The sequence below is a fragment of the Callorhinchus milii genome, unplaced genomic scaffold (genome assembly GCF_018977255.1).
Source record: "Callorhinchus milii isolate IMCB2004 unplaced genomic scaffold, IMCB_Cmil_1.0 Scaffold50, whole genome shotgun sequence".
In the NCBI taxonomy this organism is placed as follows: Eukaryota; Metazoa; Chordata; class Chondrichthyes; order Chimaeriformes; family Callorhinchidae; genus Callorhinchus; species Callorhinchus milii.
This window is the reverse complement of record NW_024704791.1, coordinates 353,451-376,299: the sequence shown is the minus strand read 5'-3', so window position 1 is coordinate 376,299 and position 22,849 is coordinate 353,451. Positions and strand designations below refer to the sequence as shown.

Sequence of the window (22,849 nt, the reverse complement as noted above, 5' to 3'; positions counted from 1 at the left end):
CTCCTCCTGTCGTCTCCTCTTCTCCTCCTCTCCCCCCTTCCTCTCCTCCCTCCTCTCCTCCCTCCTCCAGCCGCTGGCGGTGTGATTGACTGCTCCTCTCCTGCCCGATCAGACCTGCCCTGATCGCCCAGTGCCTTGTGTCACAGACAGAGGGAGGGAGGGAGAGAGAGGGAGGAAGGGAAGGAGGGAGAGAGAGGGAGGGATGGATGGAGAGGGAGGGAGGGAAGAAGGGAGAGGGAGGGAAGAAGGGAGAGGGAGGGATGGAGAGGGAGGGAGGGATGGAGAGGGAGGAAGGGAGGGAGAGAGAGGGAGGGAGGGAAGAAGGGAGAGGGAGGGAAGAAGGGAGAGGGAGGGATGGAGAGGGAGGAAGGGAGGGAGAGGAGGAGGGAGGGAGGGATGGAGAGGCAGCGAGGGATGGAGAGGGAGGAAGGGATGGAGAGGGAGGGAGGGAAGGAGGGAGAGGGAGGGAGGGAAGGAGGGAGAGGGAGGGAGGGAAGGAGGGAGAGGGAGGGAGGGAAGGAGGGAGAGGGAGGGAGGGAAGGAGGGAGAGGGAGGGAGGGGAAGGAGGGAGAGGGAGGGATGGAGAGGGAGGAAGGGATGGAGAGGGAGGAAGGGATGGAGAGGGAGGGAGGGAAGGAGGGAGAGGGAGGGAGGGAAGGAGGGAGAGGGAGGGATGGAGAGGGAGGAAGGGGATGGAGAGGGAGGGAGAGGGAGGGAGAGGGAGGGAAGGAGGGAGAGGGAGGGAGGGAAGGAGGGAGAGGGAAGGAGGGAGAGGGATCCTCGGCTCTCGGTTGGTTACAGTTGGAGACTTCTTGCACTGACGCACAGAGCCGCGCGGACCGCAGACGGGCGATGAAACTGCATTCAAACCTCCGCGGTCCCGGTCCCGGTCCCGGTCCTCACAGCAGTGCCGGGGGGGGGGGGGGGGGGTGGGGGGGCACTGACATTCCCTGTCACGGGGCAGTTCAGGAGATCATTCAGAAATCCGGGATTCCGAGCATCACACAGTGAAGCTGTGAGAGTGAGAGGTCGCGCCCCGGACGGACGGTTTGGGCTGAAATGGCACTTTATATACTATTATAAACGTAATAATACGTATAATAAAAATTATAAAATTCTCATTCATTATCATCACATCCCGAGACATAACGAGAGCGACGTCACTCACTCACTTCTCTCCGGGGGTTTGGGTGTCTCTCATAACTACACATCCAGTGTTTGGGGTTTGGCACCGAGACCCCCCCCTCCCCCCCCTCATCCCCCCCTCCTCCTCTACCCACCTCCCACCTCCACCCCCCCCTCCCCTCCTACCTCCCCACCCCCCATCCTTCCCTCCCACCCCCCTCCCCACCCCTCCCTCCTACCTCCCCACCCCCCATCCTCCCCTCCCCCCCCCCCTCCCCACCCCCCATCCTCCCCTCCCACCCCCCCTCCCACAAACAGTTGTAGATTGAAAATGACCAATTTATTATTGTTTTGGAGGGATTATTATTAGGCTCTGTGTGGAGCTCTAACCACTGAGCTACAGGACTCCAAACTAGTTTGCAGGGCTGTGGGGAGAGCGCGGGGTGAGGGGGGGGGGGGGGGGGGAATGTGGTTGATTTGGAAGCTCTTTTCAAACAGCGGCGCAGACACGATGGGCCGAATGGCCTCCAACTGTGCCACGTGATTCTACGATTCTATGATTGACATCATTGTCATCATCAGTTCAGTCCTTCGGTGTTGGCGCCTCTCCGCCGCACTGTGGCTCTGCTGCGCTGTGGCTCCGCGGCGCTGTGGCTCTGCGGCGCTGTGGCTCTGCGGCGCTGTGGCTCAGCGGCACTGCGCTGTGGCTCTGCGGCGCTGTGGCTCTGCGGCGCTGTGGCTCTGCGGCGCTGTGGCTCTGCGGCGCTGTGGCTCAGCGGCACTGCGCTGTGGCTCTGCGGCGCTGTGGCTCTGCGGCGCTGTGGCTCTGCGGCGCTGTGGCTCAGCGGCACTGCGCTGTGGCTCTGCGGCGCTGTGGCTCAGCGGCACTGCGCTGTGGCTCTGCGGCGCTGTGGCTCTGCGGCGCTGTGGCTCTGCGGCGCTGTGGCTCTGCGGCGCTGTGGCTCAGCGGCGCTGTGACTCGGTGCATCACCGAGGAAACTCGATCAGCACTCGCTCTCCCCGGAGGGACACTTACTGTTCATCTAATTCCGGGGAGTATTGGGCACAGGTTAGTGAGAGCCAATGCCGGGGGGGGGGGGGGGGGGGGGGGGGGGTGAAGCTGCCGGAGTCAGCAGTGAGTGCCCTGGGATCCCCCCCACACCCCCCACACCCCCCACGGCTCAGGAACCGGGACTGGAGACTGTGGCGGATGTCGGGCTCCCATTGCCCGTCCTGTCACCTCGGGGCAGGTCAGCTCCGGCCCCCCCCACCCCCACCCCCACCCCCGGAGAGGGGAGAGGGGAGAGGGGAAGCCACGATTGGTCAGGTGTCCCCCCCCCACATTGCAAGAGAGCTCATGATTGGCTGCCGATTGGAGTCAGTGATGTAAGACAGGCAGCGATTGGTCCGCTCGCACCTCTGCCCTCCAATGCCGTCTCCCCTTCCCCGCCCCCACCCCGCTGCTCGCGCTGATTGATTGGCTGAGCCGGAGCAGGGGGGCGGGGCCGGGAGCGTGGCGCTGATTGGCTGATCCGGGCCGGGGGCGGGGCCGGGAGCGCGGCGCTGATTGGCTGAGCCGGGCCGGGGGGCGGGGTCGGGAACGCGGCGCTGATTGGCTGATCCGGGCCGGGGGCGGGGCCGCGAGCGCGGCGCTGATTGGCTGAGCCGGGCCGGGGGGCGGGGCCGGGCGGCGGATGCTGGAAACCAGGTCAGTCGGAGCGTCACCGCGACTGAAAGTGGGTCAGAGCCGCACCGCACCCGCACCGCGCGGGGCCGCACCGCAGCCACAGCGGCCACAGGGCCCCGGGGGGGGGGGGGGCGCGGGGGCTCCGGACACCGCTCACTGCTCCTCTGCTCTCCCATCGTCACGTGAGTTACTGACCCCCTCTCCCTCCCCGGGAGCTGTGTGGAGGCGTTCGGTGTCTCTCTCCCTCTGTCCCTCTCTCTCTCTCTCTCTCTGGAGCTCACCTTTTTTTGACAGGTTTTAACCGTCAGGTCATCAGCACTCACTTCTGCAGCCCTCTCCCCCCCTCCCCTATTGCCCCCTCTCCCCCCTCTCTCCCCCCCCCCCCCTCTCCTATTGCCCCCTCTCCCCCTCTCCCGCCCTCCCCCTGTCTCCCCCACTCTCCTATTGCCCCCTCTGTCATTTTTATTGGGGGGGGCAGAGATGTTGGAAATCCACCGCAGGCTCACCAGCATCTAAAAGGACCCCCTCCCCCCCCCACACACACTCACACACACACACACATACACTCACATACTCGCACATACACGCATATACACACACACATACATACACACACATATACACACTCACACACACATATACACTCACACACACACTCACACACACATATACACTCACACACACATACACACACACACACTCACACACACACACACATACACTCACATACTCGCACATACACACATATACACACACACATACATACACACACATATACACACTCACACACACATATACACTCACACACACATATACACACACACACACTCACACACACATATACACTCACACACACATACACACACACACACTCACACACACATATACACTCACACACACATATACACACACACTCACACACACATACACACACTCACACACACATACACACACACACACTCACACACACATATACACTCACACACACATACACACACACACACTCACACACACATATACACTCACACACATATACACACACACACACTCACACACACATATACACTCACACACACATATACACACTCACACATATACACACACATAAAACTCCTGGTGAGGTCCTGGCAGAAGGATGACAGGTTTTTCAAGTTCCAAACACTGACCTATTTTTCTGTTTGAAGTGGTACTACGGATTTCCAGCATTTCTGTTGGATTTCAGATTCCCAGTTTGTGTCGTGTTTCTCTCTCTGACCGTCCGATTATAACATGACCGGGTTGATGCAATGTTGCTTCTGTGTATATGGAACAATGTGAGAAATATTAATTCCAGATAGATTTTCTTGGTCGCAAAACTCATTCTTGATAGATTTTTTTTTCCTTAAAATTACTCTGCCCCACATTTATACTGCACTGGGTTTGGGGGTTTGCACTTGTATTGCACTATTAAGTGCTCTAAAATAATAATTTGATCACTCAATTGATAGATTTTTTTATAAAAAGTAAAGGGTTTAAGGGATATGGGGATAGGACGGGTAAATGGAATTAGGTTAGAAGGTCAGTCATGGCGGGGTTCAGGCTCGAGGGGCCGAATGGCCTATTCCTGGAACTGTTTCTTATGTTCAATCCACGACTGTTTGTGAGACGCCGCTGTGTGCAATTGACTGCCACGTTTCTCCCATAAATCTCCAGTTACTTCACTTTACAGTCTATCTTGTGAAGCGCTTTGAGATGTCCAGAAGACGTGTATCAGAATGCAAATGATTATTATTATTATTGTGTGAATGTTTTGATACGTTCAGATATAACGTTGTTGGAGCGCTTTGAGAAGTGAAACAAAGATTTGGAACTGTTGCAGAGTTGTGGCACTGTTGTTGTTATATTTTGTGGTGGCGTCAAAACGGCAGCCGTAAATTTCTGCAGTTCTTCGCGCTCCTTCCCTTCTCCTCCCCAGAAGAAAGTTGCGAAGAGCTTAAATTAACAAGTGGTGGTTTTGAAAAAGTCAAATATTGTGTTCACGTTAACGCGTTTTGAAAATGAACCTAAAATTCAGTAAAGCGGTATTTGTGGCTGAGGTGCTGCTGCAGGTTGGCCGGGGAGGGCGCGATGCGATTCAACTGCTGTACTGCTGTCAGTGCTGGTTTGGGGTCGTTTGGGTTTGGCAGATACCCTAATTCAAGACAGGTTAACCGTACGTCAGGCTCATTAACGTGAGTGGAATAAATTGAACACGTTGGTACAGTCTTGCTTTTTTTTTTTTGGTCTGCCCTTCATTCCTTTTTGATTGCTTCGGTAGTAGTGGTGGTAGTTGTTTTTAAATGTCCCGACTGCATATCAAATGGTCCAGTGATATATAGGTATATACCGTGTCTAGCAACGCTGGAATTAATCTTGTTAATGTGTCACCGCAAAAGCCAGACACCATTGCCCACTAAGTACACAAGTCAATCCACTTTACAGTATATCTTGTGAAGCACTTTGAGACATTTCAATGGTGTGAGAAGGCGCTGTACCAAATGCAAGATTATTATTTTTATTATTATTGCTATCTATCAGTGTTCTGATTCTACATAAACCTGTAATTGTAACAAACCCAAATCTACTGAAACAGCAAACTTTGCTTCTTAAAATGTGTACAGTAAGGAACTTTGTTGCATTTTAATCATTTTAAATGGGATAACAATGCTGCAAGGTTGATTATACAACAAATTCCACTTAAACAGCGCCCTCCATGCAGGGCAGCGTCTCAGGGCGCTTAACAGTGGCGGAGCCTGACTCGCTCCGAGCCGGGGGTGGGCGTAAACACAGTCGAAGAGGAAGGTTTTCAGGTGGGACTTGAAGAAGGGGAGAGAGGGAGGGGGTGAGGTGGAGGGATTGAGGGAGTGCATTCGAGCGAGAAAGTTTTGGGGCATATTGGCTGAAAGCACGACCTCTGATGGTGGGGCGGAGGGTGCGAGGGACGAGCTTTCAGGAGCCGGTGCCGGTCGAGTGGAGGCGATTATAGTTTTGATGAAGTGAGTTTCCGCAATTGTAATATCAGACTGAGATGTCCAGGGTGGAGAGAGAGAGAGAGAGAGAGAGAGAGAGAGAGAGAACGCGGCTCCACATTTGTTTTGTGATCTGTTGTTAACTAATGAAACAATGTCGTGAAAATTACATTTTGATATTAAACTGGGGAAAAAAGGCAGTTATATATATATACACACACACAACCTAAATATAAACGTTTTGCTGGTGATTACAGTTTTTTTTTGAAACTTTCCAAGTCACAAATGTGTCAAACTCTACTTTTATGTGACTTTCGTGAAGTAATATACAGTATGTGCCTTGTAACTGGGAGACAACAGTGGCTGATGTTTCTCGATGCTTGACTTGGCTAATCAATCTCTGGATGGCACTGTGTTGTGATGTGCTTACTACACCTTTTAAAATATCAGTCTCGAATTAAGGTCAAGTGAATAGTTTACGTTCAAACATTGATCTTTAAGAAATGTTTTGGGTAACAACTTGTGACTTTCAAATACATTGGCAATCAACTGGACCATGATCACAAGCTTGAAGCCCGCAGTGATGCCAAACAGTATGACAGTCTGCTTATAGTAAAATAAAATTGGCACTTAGTAGTGCTACAATGTCGCTAAACAATATTACAATGTGTTTATAAATTCTTGGATGGTGATAAATCTCACTGTTAAATAAGCAACTTACATTCGCCATCCAGGGTTGCTCATGAAGGAACGAGCGCTTGGGTTCAGGTAATGAATGGCTATCGCTGGCTCTTGAAATGTGTCCATTGATGTATTTGCTAAGCAGTGGAAGGGGATATAATTGGAAGGAGCAAAAGTCTGCCTTGAAATCTGTTTAAATCAGCCCAAGTGATTTTGTAATTTCCTGTCATCCTATTGTGCGGTGACTTTACGAGTTTATCAGCATTTTATTAGCAGGTCCACCGGCACCTGGACAGTCCTGTCATGAGGGTGATTATTGATTGACTTTAACGCACAAAGATATGTTTTTTTTTCCTTCTGAAAAGTGAACTGATCTTGTTTAAATGTTATTGCAATGTGATCGGAGTTGGTAACACCTCATTCGTACTGTATTGCCAGAAGTTCTGTATGAATGGGTGTTCAAGTCTGATCAGAATTGCAATAGCAGACACCCGTTTACTCATTTACAAACACTTTCTATGACTGGACTTTGACTCTCGTTGCTGACTCTTCCAGTGTGTACTTTGTAACCTGCAAAATGTAGATCCCAGGGGAATTTTGCCCTTTTTTTATTTAAACCTCATCCCTCCAATATTACAGATGTGTTTCGTCAGTGTATTGTAGGCCAATTGGAGTTTACGTGCACTCTAACCTTCTCCCTTTCTGAAGGTGGTTGCATGTGAGTTAGCTTTCTCTGTCTATATTCCTTTTCATGTGTGAGCCCAGGTATTGAATGGAGGCAGTTTATTTGACCAAGATGAGCCTGATACTGCCTTTCCTCTGACATCCATTCTCTTCATTAGGGATCTTTAGGCTTTCCATTCTCCTGTCTGTCAATCGGCTCAGCACAGCACTGGGTGCAGCGAGGTTTGACTGAGCTGTCAAGAAAGAAGATGTGCGTGAATTTTTGTACCTCAGTGCAAGCAGACTGTTGTAGTACTTATATTATGACTTGGAAGGGAAGTCTATTTTGTGTAGGCGTTAAACATTGTTTTAGTTGTAGTGAGCCTTGACTAAATTAAATTAAGTTTAATTAGCATAGATTTTCTTACCGTGTATTTAACTGGGGGGAAAATTGCTGTAGTTCTACAGACTTGATGGATACTGTGCATAATTTGGAAACTGATTACTGAAAACTACTGTATAGTCAAAAGCTACTCAGATACACACAGTAGGTGCCCAGTTTTCCACATTTATTTTGTGCAATAAATCCTCGCTTGACATAATGTCAGGTGTAACTTTTTTTATGAATTGAACCTTCCTTTGATGTGTTCGAAACGGTGCCTCATATATTCCACCTATTTATTGTTCATGAACTACTTATATACCATAACCTGGTTGCTGAGATTCCTTTGAATCGCTACTGTCTAATTGTGCCTCAATAACATTACTGTGAGTGGTCCCCAGGGGGATTGGCTCTTGCGTTGGTGGGGGCTGAGCCCCTCCCTGAGCTCTCTCTACCAGGATCGAGGAATAGTTTTCCAGATTGTCTTTGATTTTTGCCACTGGGAAAGGTGTGGGGAGGGAGGGGGGAGGGAGGGGTAGTGGTGGTGGTTGAAATCTGGAAAGAGGTGCAGTTTTGAATGTTAGGTGGGAGGTGGAATGCAGGAATTATTACCAGAGTGAACTCAGTGGGTCTTTTAGGTTCTGTTCTTTCTATGTACTGTGTACGTCCAGTGGGGTTATAGGAACTCAAAATGAGTTAACCTCAGTGTTAGTAAGAATGCTACTGGAAGATGTTACCATACCAACCCTGCAAATCCTTGCATCAACAGCATTTTCGGAAGATCAGACCTGTTTGTTTTCTGTGATGTGCTGCTCCTCGAGTTGCTCAGCGGTATGATTTTGCAGAATATCCATATTTGGGGGAGAAATTCAGTGCACAGTTAATCCTGCTGTAAATCTGTGGTCAAGCTGTTTGTGCTCATTTAGGTTATGACGTATTTTCCAAAGAATGAGCATAAAAGGTATAACCTAATTTAAGCCTCAGCCTCTGAACATTACTTTTTGTGTTATACACAGCCGAATTAATTTTGTCTGCTTGAATGAATTCCTCTTTTGTATAAGATAATAATAGTCGTTGCATTTGATATAGCGTCTTATCACGTGGTCAAGATGTCTCAACGCACCTCACAGGATATGCTGTAAAGTGGATTGACTAAATTTGTGGATGAAAGGTGGCAGCCAGTTTGCGCACATCATTGTCCTACAAATAAACATGGAGTGAGTGACCAATTCTTTATTTGGGGTCAGGACAACAGGAAAACTCCTTTCTCTTTTCGAATAGTGCATCGGGATCTTTACCATCCACCTGAACAGGCAGAAGGAAACTCGCTTTAACATCTCATCTAAGTTATAATATATTATAAAATATATGTAAATATATGTTATAAACGAATATATACAGTATATATATCTGTAGATTGGTATGTGTATCTGTATATGTATGAATATGTGTATATCTGTGTGTGTATATATGTGTGTATCTGTTTATGTATATATGTATATCAATATATGTGTATATCTGTATTTGTGTGTATATTTATGTGTGTATATATATATATGTATATCTGTATATGTGTATATATATGTGTGTAATGTGTATCTATATATCTGTGTGTGTGTGTGTATATATATCTATATATGTATATCTGTATATGTATATATAACTGTATATATCTATATGTGAAGGGCGCTATATAAATGTAAGCTGTTGTTTTTGCTTCACTTAAAAATCAATTGAAATATTACCGGCTGACAACATTTCTGCAAAATTAAGTGGACTCTTTACCACTCATCTCATTTTTAAAAGCCAATCAATGTACATCAGTGGCTTCAGTGCCCAGCGCACTATACACTTTATTCCCCGGGTATTTTATGTTGTGAATAATTCACACAACCTTCTCTTTTGGCATTTCTTGTCAGTGAGAGTTTTGTATTGTATTTACCACGAAACTAGTGTGATTCCCCCCCCACTCGCTCGGTCAGAAGTGGAGGGGCCATACTGTCTCCTGAATGAGTTTGTCCATTTTGTTCAGCAACATTGGCTTTTTATTGCATTTCACCTTGTCACATCATCAAATGTAACCATCGTTATTTGATTTCTCGCCTGGGAACCTTGAGGCCAAGAGCTAGGAATGGTGCTTCGATTGGCCTCAACCCCCTTAGACGGGGAGATGATGGGAATTCAGTCAGTCAAAGGTTTCCACCCATAATCTTTATCAAGCAAACCGTGTTGTCTGGGCATGGAGGATGGTCACAGGAGAGAGGCAGTCGAGGGCGCCTTGTGGAAATGTACAAGAATTTAAAGAGAGGAAGGGGACAGAATGCCCCCCCCCCCCCCCCGCCCCACAAAAAAACCCACAATATAGTGTTTAAACTGCTGAATTAGCCCAGAAATGGCCATCTCTAGCCTGGAAATGACCGTGGAGATAGCTGTTTAGATGGCCATGGCCATCTTTGCTGCTGTGTCTGCAGATGCTTCCTATTCTGCTGTCCTATTTTACTGATCTGGCAGTGAGCGGGACTTGCAAACGCAATCATGTAGAGCTGCCTGTTTGTTACTAGGTTTCAGCGGGGCAGCTCATTCAGGTTTGAGACACACACGCCTGCGAAGACGAGAATCCAGATCACAGGGTTTTGCTTCATGACGCGCATAAATCTTTTGATGCAAATCCGCATTCCCCATTGGGGCGTGGGTTGAAGAGGAGCGTGTCTGGGATGCTGTGATCTTTAATGGCCTTCAATACTTCTCGTGGAGTTGGTATCAATGGAGGATTTGTGGGGGAGCAGTGAGGTGTCTGACGCACGAAGAAACCCATTGCCATGCTTTGAAAAAATGTGCTGAAGGATAGACTTCCACCCATTCCTGAAATTTCCCATTTGTTTGAAACGGTGTGCATTTTTGGTGCAGGTTTGTGGGACGTTGTTGTGCACAAATTGGCTGTCACATTCGCCGACAAATAGTCACTGCACTCAAGAGCAAAATCTTGTGAAGCATTTTGAGATGTCTCAACGATGTGATAAGGCAATATATCAAATACGTGGACGATTATTACATTTCAAGATTGCATCCTGAGTTTGGGAGGAAAAAATCAACCACTGTACCGTCCGAGTGAGGTATAGTAGATGATGTCCGCGCTTTGGGACCGTAACCAAATAGAAGGAGAATGTCTTTCCTTCATTGCCAGCACTTTCTTGTCTGTACACAGTCCACGTTGAGCCACAGTTAGGGTTAACTCAGCAGTCGCTTGTTGCTGTCGCTGTTTTCTTCGCGAGCAGCTGTTGTGACTGATTCATCTGACCTACTTTATGCCTGACCTTGATTTGTTCAGCGAGATGCAGTGTGATCACGCGATCAGCTCTGGTTCATGAATAAGTAAGCCAGTCATGTGACTGATGCACATGAGGGGGATTTGTGCGGAGGGAACATTGGGAGATTATAAGACATTTCTTTGTTGTATGGCATCTCATGGTGGAGGGGGGTTTCGAATTGACCTTAAAATAAAGGCAATTTATGTGCGTCAAGGTGAGGCTGGTCCGATTTGCAAGCAGAGGGCTGTGGCTGACATGCAATGTACTTGGGCAATATTGCTCCTACTGTTTCTCAGATTTCACAATGAAGCTTAATCAGGAAATGCCTCGCCTGGCGCAGGTTCAATTGCTACTTAAAGTAACTCGGCAACAGGATCATCCGCGGTAATTGGCTATTTTTCTATTGGTCCTCATAAAATTTCACTGTTTGTGCGTGAGCAAGAACGGGCGGTACATGTTGGCTATCATTATAAAGTATAGGTACCTGATAATATGCCATTAATAGGGTATTCATGTTTCAGCTCCAGAAACCATCTCAGAATAAAAACAAGCTCCAATGGGCTGTAGGTATTTAGTTTTATTCCCTTTGCTTATACGGTACTTTTTTGATGGGCTATAGTCCCTAGGCTTTTATTTTAGGTTACAAACTGTCCGTGTGTCTGTATGTGCGTGTGTACACCAATGGCCAAAGTTTCCTTTTCTTGCTTAAAATATGATCATCGCGAGAGACGCATGATGAAGTGATTCAAGAAAGTAATGAGAAATCAACTGGATAGAATATAACATTTTGTAGGATCAGAATTCAAGTTGCAAGTGTTCGTACATGTTCACCTTAGACAAGTAGGGTGCTGCTCGTTGTAGGACTCGATGGATAAAGTAGACCTTTGTGTGAATACACATATATTGACGTAACGATTCCCCTGTAAGATTCTATTGTATTTCCTTCCTGGAATTTGCCATTCAGTACTTACTGTTTCTGTGCTGTTATTTTACTCCTCCCTTGTTCCGCGGCCCACCCTGACCTTGTCCTGGATGCAGAGCATTGTATAAATCGTGGTTGTTGTTGTAGAACCCAATATATTTCATGATCACTGATCTTGTTCTGTTACCTCACTGTCTGGCTGTATAATCTTGTGCCACTTTTGTGTTGAGTTCATTTATTGCCATAAAAGGATTGAAGTGTTAAGAAGTTGCCTTAGGAGTTACACGTGTGTCTGAACTAGGTGGTTAATCCTAAATTAGCACTTCATATTCCAGGCGTTAGTTAAGCAGATTATAGCAGGTGCTAAAAACGCATTGTACGGCAGCAGTGAGACCTATAAAAGTACACTCCAAAAATAAAACCACTTACTGTGATTGCTGTGATGTGCTTAAAAGATTGGGTCCTTGCCTCACAAGCGTGTTCTACTGTCTGAGATTAGTGTAGAGATCTAACTACAAATGATATGTCTAGAGGAGATCCTTTTTGTTATTGACAAGCCTCTCCTATAGTCCCCTTCTCATCTCCTGAAGCTGCTTTTTTTTTTCACGGGCTGCAATTCCTCAGACTTCTCCCAAATGCTTCCTCATGGTCTGAAGCGCTCTGAGACGCTGCCCGGCATGAAGAGTGCTTGATAAATGCAAGTTTGTTGTTGTTTTTGTTGAGGCCTGCCCGCCCTGGGGGAATGGTGCATAGAATTCAGGCGATGGCAAGAAAAGAAGGAAGAGGAGGAGTAGGAAACAGACCGAATAAAGAGCTGAAAATGTACAACCAGTTGTAACTCTATGTGTGTGACCTTTTCAGATAGTCCAATGGCAGACCAAAGGATGGACATATCCTCAACGATAAATGATTTTATCTCCTCTGATCCGACCGGCTTGATATCGGGTTCCCTGGGCACAGGCAGCATGGATTTCCCACGCAAGCGGAAGGGAAGTTCAACAGACTACCAGTAAGTCTAAACCATTATGATTTTCCATTGCTTCTATGCTGTTTCTCTTCCCCTCTCCCCTCCACCACCCCAAATCTGATTACTTTTCTTTATCAACTTAATGAAATCCATCATTCTGATTAGTGCACCGTGTTACTATAGTATCTAGCATTTCAAACCCATAGATTTGTCTCGCCATTTCACTAACTCAGTATTGTGATTATTTTTCAGACTTGATGGATTTTCATTTGAGTAAGTATGAGACCTCTTTAACTGCTAGTGGAACTTTTTACCAGTTCTACTTTATTCTCGTTTGTGTAAGGTTGATTCTGATTTTTTCATTAGCTGATCAATTAACCTAAAGATTCTTTACCTTACAAAGGTAACCTAGATACTTTATACTTGAAGTACACAATACTGTAGTAATGTGATCATTTGGGACCTAACCGATCTATATTCAAAAGTGGCTACAAATATCAGATTACATAGTGTATGTCTTTATTTTTATCAAAATCTGGTATGATTGAAAGACCTTGTCTTCATGGGCCTTGTCTTCATCAGCCTTATATAAGTAGTAATTAATACATTGGTGCAATTTGCTTTATTTCATCTTCATCTCTTATCCAACTGTGAGAACCACAGCCACCGTTATGTCTGTAGGTTATGTCTGGGCAATAATGGTAAGGTAGCCAGATAGGCAAGGAGAGGCTGCCGTGCCGTTCTGGTGTCTGCGCACTGATAGGATATTGAGCTAATGAGGCAAAGCGTTTGAACATTACATTTCCCACTTATGATGTGAAAATACCACTTTGTAGCAGTGCCATTAATACTCTGGAGGCAGTCACCAACAGAGTTTAATAAAATTATCCATTAAGATCGACGCTGCCCAGTGTATTATTATACAATGTGTAACAGATGCTTTATCCCCTATGAACTACATGTTCAGATTTGAGCGCACAGGATACTTTCTTATAATTTTAAATCTCTGACGTCAGACTTGCACTTACCACATCCCACACTTAGCTCGGATTTCCAATACAGTGACTTTACCTTGTGATTGCACTTACAGTAATTGTTTACAAAGACCAGTAATTCAGTCAGTTCACCAAGATGAAGTTGCCTCTTTATTCCCCCATCTGTAGCTTTGCAAATAGGTGATCTGTCCATCCTTGTGACTGTACTATTTGACAATTCCTATGTTGGTATTAATTCCAGACTTGTAATTTTTTTAAGAAAGCATTGTTGCAAATCCTAAATCTGTAATATTCTAATTGCTGTCACATCGCAAAGGATAATTTCATGTAATCATCTCCTCTTTAAGGTTTACAATCTGGATAATTATATTAAAAATGAAACATATAACTAACTGATGTACAAAGGAATCCCGCTCAGGCAATCGTTGACTGCCTGATTGGATGGATGGTGGCACAGCTGGATTAGGGGAATTCATTTCTGTAGTTTCATATTTTTAATTGTCCGAAACTTGAAAGACTTTTCATATGCATTTTGTTGTTTCTAGGGATGGCATGGATACAGACAAAGATGACCAGCATGGCAGGTATGGTTCAATACTCCTTGTGATGTGTTAATTAAATTAGTCTCCGACTCACTGACTCCCTGGACTCCTTTCAAGGTCCATTTCAAGATTCAGCTCTTTGTCTAAGCTTTCAATTGTCTTCCCCACCCCCCCACCCCCGATCCGCGCCCCCCCCAGGGTCCCAACGCACCCCCGGCCCGCCCACCCGCCACCCCCGGCCCCTAGCTCAGGTGCCCAGAGAGTACTGATGTAAGTTTGTTTTGTAATTGGAAGTGCAGGTCATCGATGCGGGTTTCATAATGTATATTTTTTTCAGGATGGAATGTGCAGACCAGCATGGCAGAGTGAAAAACGCCAGGTACGTTCCTTCTGGTTCTGTTATCGGGAACAGTATAATACTGTCTGGATACAATAGCTCACAGGACACTTGATGAGCAAATTTTTTTTGTTTAAAAAAGCTGACTTCCGGGTGATGGGAATTATATTGGAAGAGCAAAGGAATTTGATCGGATCCAAACTTTTGGCCGTGTAACGTTCCACCTATGTTATGTGCTACTTTGCGGAAATGACACCTTCTTGTTCGTGTTTCAGAGAGGCCCACAGCCAAATAGAGAAGCGGCGGCGAGATAAAATGAACAGTTTCATTGATGAACTGGCCTCCATGGTGCCTACATGCAATGCCATGTCCAGGAAACTGGACAAACTCACTGTGCTGCGGATGGCTGTACAGCATATGAAAACACTACGAGGTGAGGCGTTACTCAACAGATGTACTTGCCAAACTAACACAAATTTAAGTTGCACCGCACGTGTCTCGGGGAGGGGCTCCCGGAGGTCCTGACCAACAGTCAGCCCCTTAAATATATATCAAAAATTGGTCATTATTAATGGCTGCCTGTGGAGCATTACTGTGCACAATTTGGCTGCTGCGTTCGCCTACAATTCATGCAGTCACTTAACACGGAGAACTCTGAAGTGCTTTGCTCCAATAGGTGCGATATCAAACACAAGGATGATGATTATTATTAAACTAGAGCTACCAACCTATGATTGTTTGTCAACAAATGCTACATTGTTTTTCAATAGGAAATACAACTTCCCATAAATTCAGAGAAAACTAGTGAAGCGAAAACTTTGAATGTAAACTTAACCTTGAAAGTAAAGGATGTTACCAGATATCTTTTTCTCATACACAGTTTAGTTGATGTGCGGAGACTAGGTGTCTGAAAAGATTACGTGCAATATTGCTGGAACAGTGAATGATTTAAGAGACATTGTTAATCGAGAGCGTGTTGGAAATCAAATTTAAAAATCTGACAGTTGAAAATTGAAGTATAAAAATGTTGAATTTTTTTCCCCTTATCTGATCCGTTTATATCTTATTTGTGTATCAGGTGCTACAAATGCTTATACAGAAGTTAACTACAAACCAGCTTTCCTATCAGATGATGAACTGAAGCATCTTATCCTCAGGGTGTGTACAGTATATTTTTAATGTTGCATGTATTTTAACAAACTTACTTTAGCAAAGAGCAATTATTGTTAATAAAACTGTCTGTTCACAGGCAGCTGATGGGTTCCTTTTCGTTGTGGGTTGTGATCGAGGGAAGATACTTTTTGTGTCTGAATCCGTCTTCAAAATTCTCAACTACAGTCAGGTAAAGTCCTTCAGCTGGGAGCGAGCACATTTCATGTGATCCATATAATGATAATGCTTGCACTGTTGATGGTAAAGTGACTGACTTGGTTCACCGGATATTGAACCACATCCTGCACTGTGGTTCAAAACTGCCGTGTAGATTTATGATGTTATGTTATCCGCAAGTATGATACCAATGCAGGTTGGCTATCTGTAATGTAAATGAGGAAGCTCCAAATCAAAGCCTTGCTATACTGTACCATCAACTGTTTCCATGTTTACCATATGCCTTTGAGGAGCAAATGTCTTCTGTAGGAAGAGACAATCTTTCAGAATGCCGCGCTGTGTCCTAAAAATAATTTATTAATTAGAATTGAGGATATATTTCACTTATAAATGCATTTTCTGTTAATCGATGGCCTGCTTATTTGTAGTCACGGTTGCACTACTGTATTTACATTGGTTCTGTGTAGTTACTCTCTTTTCTGCCCCCTTTTCAGACTGATCTGATTGGTCAGAGCTTGTTTGACTACCTCCATCCTAAGGACATCGCCAAAGTTAAAGAGCAGCTTTCATCATCTGACACCGCACCACGAGAAAGACTGATAGACGCGAAAAGTAAGACTTGTTTTTCTGCTGTGAAAGCAAAGAGATTGAAAACTAAATCCAAAAAAAAATGAACTGGAACAGAGGCAGTTAACACAGACAGAATCTATTTGCAGTTTCTTAGCTTTTGCTAGAGGTATTTGTCATAGACATTGAATGCGAGTATCCAGCGGTAACCCGATTAATTATTTGCTTTCTTCTGCTTTGATTTAATTTGCATTTAAATGGAATATATTAATCCCGCCAGCTCCGATGATTTATTGCGTGTCAAACAATTTTGCTTTAGACGAAGTGTTTAGTTAAGGTTATGCTCATTTGTATATATTATTCTGTTCCCTGGTTCCAGCTGGTTTGCCAGTCAAGACGGACATAACCCCAGGACCATCGCGGCTCTGTTCAGGAGCAAGACGTTCGTTTTTCTGTCGTATGAAGTGCAATAGACCTTCAGTTAAAGTGGAGGAGAAGGATTTTTCTTCAACCTGCTCTAAGAAGAAAGGTAGTAATTCATCTTCTCCCCCTTTTTAACCTCTAAAGCTTTCTTCTTCGTGCTCAGCATCTTCTATTTGTAAATTGAGATGCGCAAGAAAACTCCGGGGCAGCCAATAAAGGCACAGTCTCCGTTTTACCCTTTTTTCATTGAGAATTCATAATATCGGGTTTAACCTCCGAGTCTGTGTTATAAAGAAGCACATTATCACCACTGACCTCACTTCCTGCATGCTACGCACAGATGCACCGCTGACATTCCTTTGCAAAGAGATATTAGTTGTACTTCCTGCGCATAGCGCGCTAGGGCAAAACACAGGATATGACATCAACAGCGAGCTGGCAATCCCAGAAGGTGTTTTGTTTTAAGCTTTGTGAGCCAAGATTCCGCAATTCTGGTAACTTCCACTTCCAGATTTGTACGATTTTCGTGTTTTAGTGAATGTGAACTCTAGTGAGAAGCTGGACAATGAATGCTTACATATCCATTGGCTTCATGCTCAGCTGATGTAAAACCCAACTCAAAACTTCACGCTGAAGCCTCGATTTCTTGCCTCCCGCAGCCGACCGCAAAAGTTTTTGCACCATTCACAGCACCGGCTACCTGAAGAGCTGGCCGCCCACCAAAATGGGGTTAGATGAGGATAACGAGCCTGACAACGAAGGCTGTAACCTGAGCTGCCTTGTCGCTATTGGCCGATTGCACCCCCACATAGTCCCACAACCCATCAGCGGTGAAATTAGAGTCAAGTCAACAGAGTATGTTTCTCGCCACGCTATAGATGGGAAGTTTGTGTTTGTAGATCAGAGGTAAGAAAGGCCTCGAGATGTTCAACCATTGTAAAGGGCGTCATTTGCCAGATTTTCTTCTTGTTTAAAAATAACATTCTGTGTATTTGGGGAAAGGGGTGGAAAAAAAGTTTTTTTTAATCTAGGGCAACCGTGATTCTGGGGTATTTACCACAAGAGCTTCTCGGGACCTCGTGTTATGAATACTTCCACCAAGATGACATCGTGCATCTCGCAGAATGCCATAGACAAGGTAAGGTCCTGCCCACATCACTTACCACAGTATAATGAAGAGGGGCGCTGAGTCAGAATTAGCTTATTGTAGTGAGGGAGTCGGAACCTGATTCCACACCAATTGGCTTCCTATTCACTTCTATTAGTTCTCAAGCTATTATTCAGCAATCATGTAAGAATTACTAGTCATTTATGGCTTCTTCTTAACAACAAACAAAAGTCTGTCGAAATATTGAAAGAATTCCCAATTAGATTGCATTTTATTTGATACAAGACATTGGAGGGAAGTGTCCCTGTTGTTTTCTCATTCTATTTCTTTGTCTTTAATGTTTAGTGTTACAGAGTAGGGACAAAATCACGACCAGCTGCTATAAATTCAGAATAAAAGATGGCTCTTTTATCACACTGAGGAGTCGGTGGTTCAGTTTCCTGAATCCATGGACCAAAGAAGTTGAATATATAGTTTCCACAAACACCGTTGTTTTGTAAGTATCAAAAGCGACTTGTGCACGTGTCTGGGCTCCTGCGGAATTGATAAATAAGCTTGTGTTTAATATATCAATGAAAGTCTGCATTCTTGTTCAGAACCACAAAGTTGCAAATTCTTGTACATAAAGAGCGCTCTACAAATGCAGAATGAATTGTGAATGTAAGTTGCTGCACCTCAAGCGATCAGGATTGCTGATGGTATAAAGTATTAGTTGTCAGAAGTTAGTGTTGTCTTGTCTGTCAGTGGAAGTGCAATGACATCTGCCAGTTGGAAATCCAGTGCTGGAGTTCTGAGTCCTCCCTCCTGGTCTCTGGTCTAATCTAACCGCTCTGGGGACTTTGAAATTTAAGTTTTTTTTAAAAAAAGTGAAACTACTCTTCGGTAATTGCCCTTTGATGTTGACTGCTTGTTATACAGAATGTATAGTATTTGGTTCATGCCATGAGAGGCATGTTGGAGCTGGGGATGGAGCTCACCTCCTCCCTCCCCCCACTCTCTTTGTCCCTCCCTCCTGTTTATTGGCATCTCGTGTCAGTGTCAGACACTCCGAGGCCTGCGTTAGCACAGGCCAGTTGTGGAGCAAAGCCGCTATTGTTTTTGAACTGCACAAAAGGAGGCGATTGTGACTGAAGGAAGCTAAACTGCTGACTTACAATTTCCCAGTGCCAGCTCTCTCGATGGAGGGGATTCTGCTGCTCTGTCTCTCACGGGCTCACCTCCCAACATGGACAGCTTGCTACAGACTGCAGAAGGTACAGAATATTTGCTTTTATTTGGAAGGGAGGAGGGTGTGTTCTGAAAAACAAACAGCAAGTAACTAATTTAATTTCATTGCGAAACTTGAGTAACGGCACAAGGACTGACTACATAGGGTTTGGAGTTTAAAAGCTAGAAAACTCGGGGAGAGGGAAGGAGTTCCGCAGTGTTGGAGTCCTGGGACAGAATGATTTTGAGCAGGGGAAAGATCATTTTGATTGCTTTAAACCAAAGGCCATGAGAATTAAAATGTATTTGAGGTTCCATCGCTTCTCGGTCTTTTAACCAGAGGAAACATAGAGAATCAAGACTGCTCCAGTTAGGTTTCCAAAACAATTGTAAACCACCTTAAACTGTGTAGAATAGTTGTACCGGGTTGTAGGTGTGCATGTTTAGCACATTGATGAAGTGAAATGGCCCATTTGAGCAGATGAAACTCGAAAGAACTTTTCTGATCGAGTCTTTTGAACGCTTTGCACTCTCTCTCTGTTTCCACAATCTAGCTAGTTCAAAGCGAGCTCTCACCACAGTTCCTGGCATTCCTGGTGGAACTCGTGCTGGGGCCGGGAAGATTGGAAGAATGATAGCTGAAGAGGTTATGGAGCTTCAGAGGTAACTAATTATTGTGTTTCGCTCCCATAAAGGATAAAAACATGTTTGTATAATAACTATTACACATTTCAGCACCTAAAGTATTTTAATTCATTACAAAACGTGAACTGGCAAATGCTAATATCTTTAATAATTTAACCCATTTACAAAGTATTGGACTGGAGGGATAAGTGTACAATATTGATCAAGAGAGTTTTGTGGCAAATCCTGTTAGTGATTCTCTGGTGGGGTGTTGACTGCATTATTATTATTGTTTATGCCCCTCCTTTCCCTCCCCCTTGGGGTAACATTGGAAGTTGACCTGTGTTTGCACTCAGGCTTGAACCCCACAGCTAAACAGCCAACTTGATAAGGTTTTACTTCTGGATTTGCACATGAAGAACAGCAGCTGTTTGGGTGTCAACACCTGAAGTGGTGACATTTTGCTAACTTCATTTGAGGTTTGCTTCGCCTTTCCATGTGTTTCTGTTAATAATGAGATTGTTTGATAGGATCAGAGGATCATCTCCCTCGAGCTGCAGTTCCAGTCCACTCAACATGACCAGCACCCCCCCTCCCGACACATCATCTCCAGGAGGCAAGAAGGTAGGAACTTTGTACTGGCTGAAACGCTTCCTGAACAAAGCATCCAATTTCAAGTCATTCTGTACTTACCAAATGTTCCACGTACCACAGTTACTTTGAATTGTACATTTTGTTCGTTATTTCTGCAGATTTTGAACGGTGGAACTCCAGATGTGGCCTGTGGTGGATTAGTGCCTGGCCATGTCACAGATAGCTCAGGTTATCCGTATCCTGACAATAACTCGCTACTAAGTAAGTGCTGCTGTGTTTGGCAATTCTACTACAGCAAAAGTGCATTCTTTTTTAATACACTTGTCTGTTTGTCTTCATTTCGATAAATCAGGTGGGTTCATTATAGGATCTTGATAGAGTGCTTCACTAATCCAGCAGGAGTTTACCTTTGCTTTTGTTCGGCTGATGAGTGATGTATGGCCTGTTGAAGACTCCAGATCTTGCACCGCCCCACCCCACCCCCCCGCCCCCCCCGCCACGCTGCAGAACTGCCATCAGATCACTCGATGCAGTGTCTACACATTTTGAAAATCCAGTTAAGATGCAAATAATTGACTGTAGCATTGACTTGCGTGTAAGTACAAGCTACAGCAGTCAACAAATGGCAGTCAGCACTGTGATTCTTCTCTGGATTTATTTAGTCATAATAGACATCAGTCTTTATCTGCTGTTCTGTTGTCCCAGTTTTACAGCTTTAGGTTTGCATTCATTGTTCAGGCTTTCAAATGTTTGCGTTTGTTTTCTACGCCTTTTAATAACTGTGGCTTGCCGGGTCCGAAACTGACTGTCCAGCGCCTCGGGACGTCCTCCTGACGTGACAGGCGCTATACCAATGTAGTTTTGTGCTTTATCTCGGTCGTGTTGTCTGATACTGCGTTGTGTTGGTGAAAGTTTTCCCATTTGTGTGACTTCACTGCTCGTTGCTTTCTCCAGGTGATAACTCCCACCTGGGTATAGATATGATGGAGGATCATTCGTCGAGCAGTCCCAGCAGTGATGAGGCTGCTATGTCTGTGATAATGAGCCTTTTGGAGGCTGATGCAGGACTCGGTGGGCCGGTTGATTTTAGTGACTTACCGTGGCCCCTTTGAACACGATTGCTTTAGCAACTTCAGCAGTGAAAAGTGCATTATTTTGGCAATGGGTGGAGTCATTCTGTGGAGCTGTACCAATTATGTTGCTTATTATTAGCTTTCAAGTAGCTACTGCTTTTATGTCTGGATCCATTACAAGCCATATCAAAAACTAGCCAATTTTTGTCTTGCATTGCGGAAGTAAAAATGAAGTTGCTGCATTAATCTTGAATTATTGTCTAGTTCCTTCAGTATTGCTCTTGAATATATTTTAAGGACTTTGTCTGGTGTTGATGTTTTTTTAAATATTGTACAATTTAAGCATTAACATTTTCACAAGTTTAATGTCTTTTTCCACTCCTTGTGCTCGATGTATTCTGACGGTGTTTTACACTACAGATTCCCATGGTGCATATTTCTTATTCAGTACTAATTGTATCAAAATTGTCAGTGTTTTATTCTTATTCTATGAAATGATTATAAATATATGGGAAAGTAATGTAGTGAAATATTTTAAAATGACAAATTCAGTTTCAGTTAGTCGTTAAATCGGCTGTACAGTTTTTTTATATATAAAATACATCTATATCAGTAAGAGAGCAACGCTCTTGAAATTGTTTCCTTTTATTCTTATTGCACCTCTTACTGTATTACATTAATATAAAGTACAGTGCTTGTTAACACAGTTGATTCTTGTGTGTGTGTCCCCCCAATACATATAAGTGATGTTACTTCCAACACAAAATTCAAAATCTACAAATTGGTTGAATACAATGCCAGAAATTTCAAGTTAATGCAGTGCTTTGTTGCATCTTTACTGCCACCAACAGGTATCTACAGGGAATCTGTTATTAAATCTTGATTTAATCAAAAATTGTGTAAAGAAATTCTAAACAATGCATGGAGAGCTATTTAGGAAGTTACTATAGGTTTTCTGAAAAGTCCTTTGAGAGAAATTAGGAGGCATATAATTAAAATATACAAATATTTTAGACATTGTGGGTTGATTTAAAAATGTTCTGAAGTGTCAGGTTTATAACTAAGTTTTGTCAAGTATATATAACTTTGCAATTCACCCGACTAGTAAAATTAACTTGCATTTAAGATTTACTGTAGAGTTTGCAGAATGAAACGTCCATTTCATTTTAATGAGATTCAAATTCAGGACAAAATAAAATAGATGTGGAAGAAACCTACCTCCAGTTGAGTGATTGAGTTAGGAGTGACCTAAGCCATTTCCAAGGCACACTAAACTTGCTAGATCTGTGCTATGGTGGCATACACTTATATTAGTTAGAAAAATTCCAA

At 44.5% G+C, this 22,849-nt stretch overlaps 1 protein-coding gene across 2 annotated transcripts; it reads left to right on the top strand.

Moving 5' to 3' along the window:
• Positions 1-2,803: 2,803 nt before the first annotated feature.
• On the top strand, positions 2,804-22,141 carry arntl1a (aryl hydrocarbon receptor nuclear translocator-like 1a). Of its 2 annotated transcripts, none has more exons than XM_042345464.1 (18): positions 2,804-2,833; positions 12,617-12,764; positions 12,975-12,995; positions 14,263-14,301; positions 14,597-14,638; positions 14,872-15,029; positions 15,675-15,754; positions 15,846-15,938; positions 16,420-16,537; positions 16,872-17,021; positions 17,575-17,821; positions 17,947-18,053; positions 18,369-18,519; positions 19,188-19,276; positions 19,784-19,892; positions 20,384-20,477; positions 20,606-20,708; positions 21,402-22,141. In XM_042345464.1, exons 2-18 carry the CDS (start codon positions 12,625-12,627, stop codon positions 21,557-21,559), a joined length of 1,899 nt encoding a protein of 632 aa, XP_042201398.1. In that variant the 5' UTR covers positions 2,804-2,833; positions 12,617-12,624; the 3' UTR covers positions 21,560-22,141. The 2 variants fall into 2 exon arrangements, with proteins under 2 accessions (XP_042201398.1, XP_042201397.1); XM_042345463.1 differs by lacking the exon at positions 2,804-2,833 and adding an exon at positions 2,914-2,994.
• The last annotated feature ends 708 nt before the right edge of the window (positions 22,142-22,849 follow it).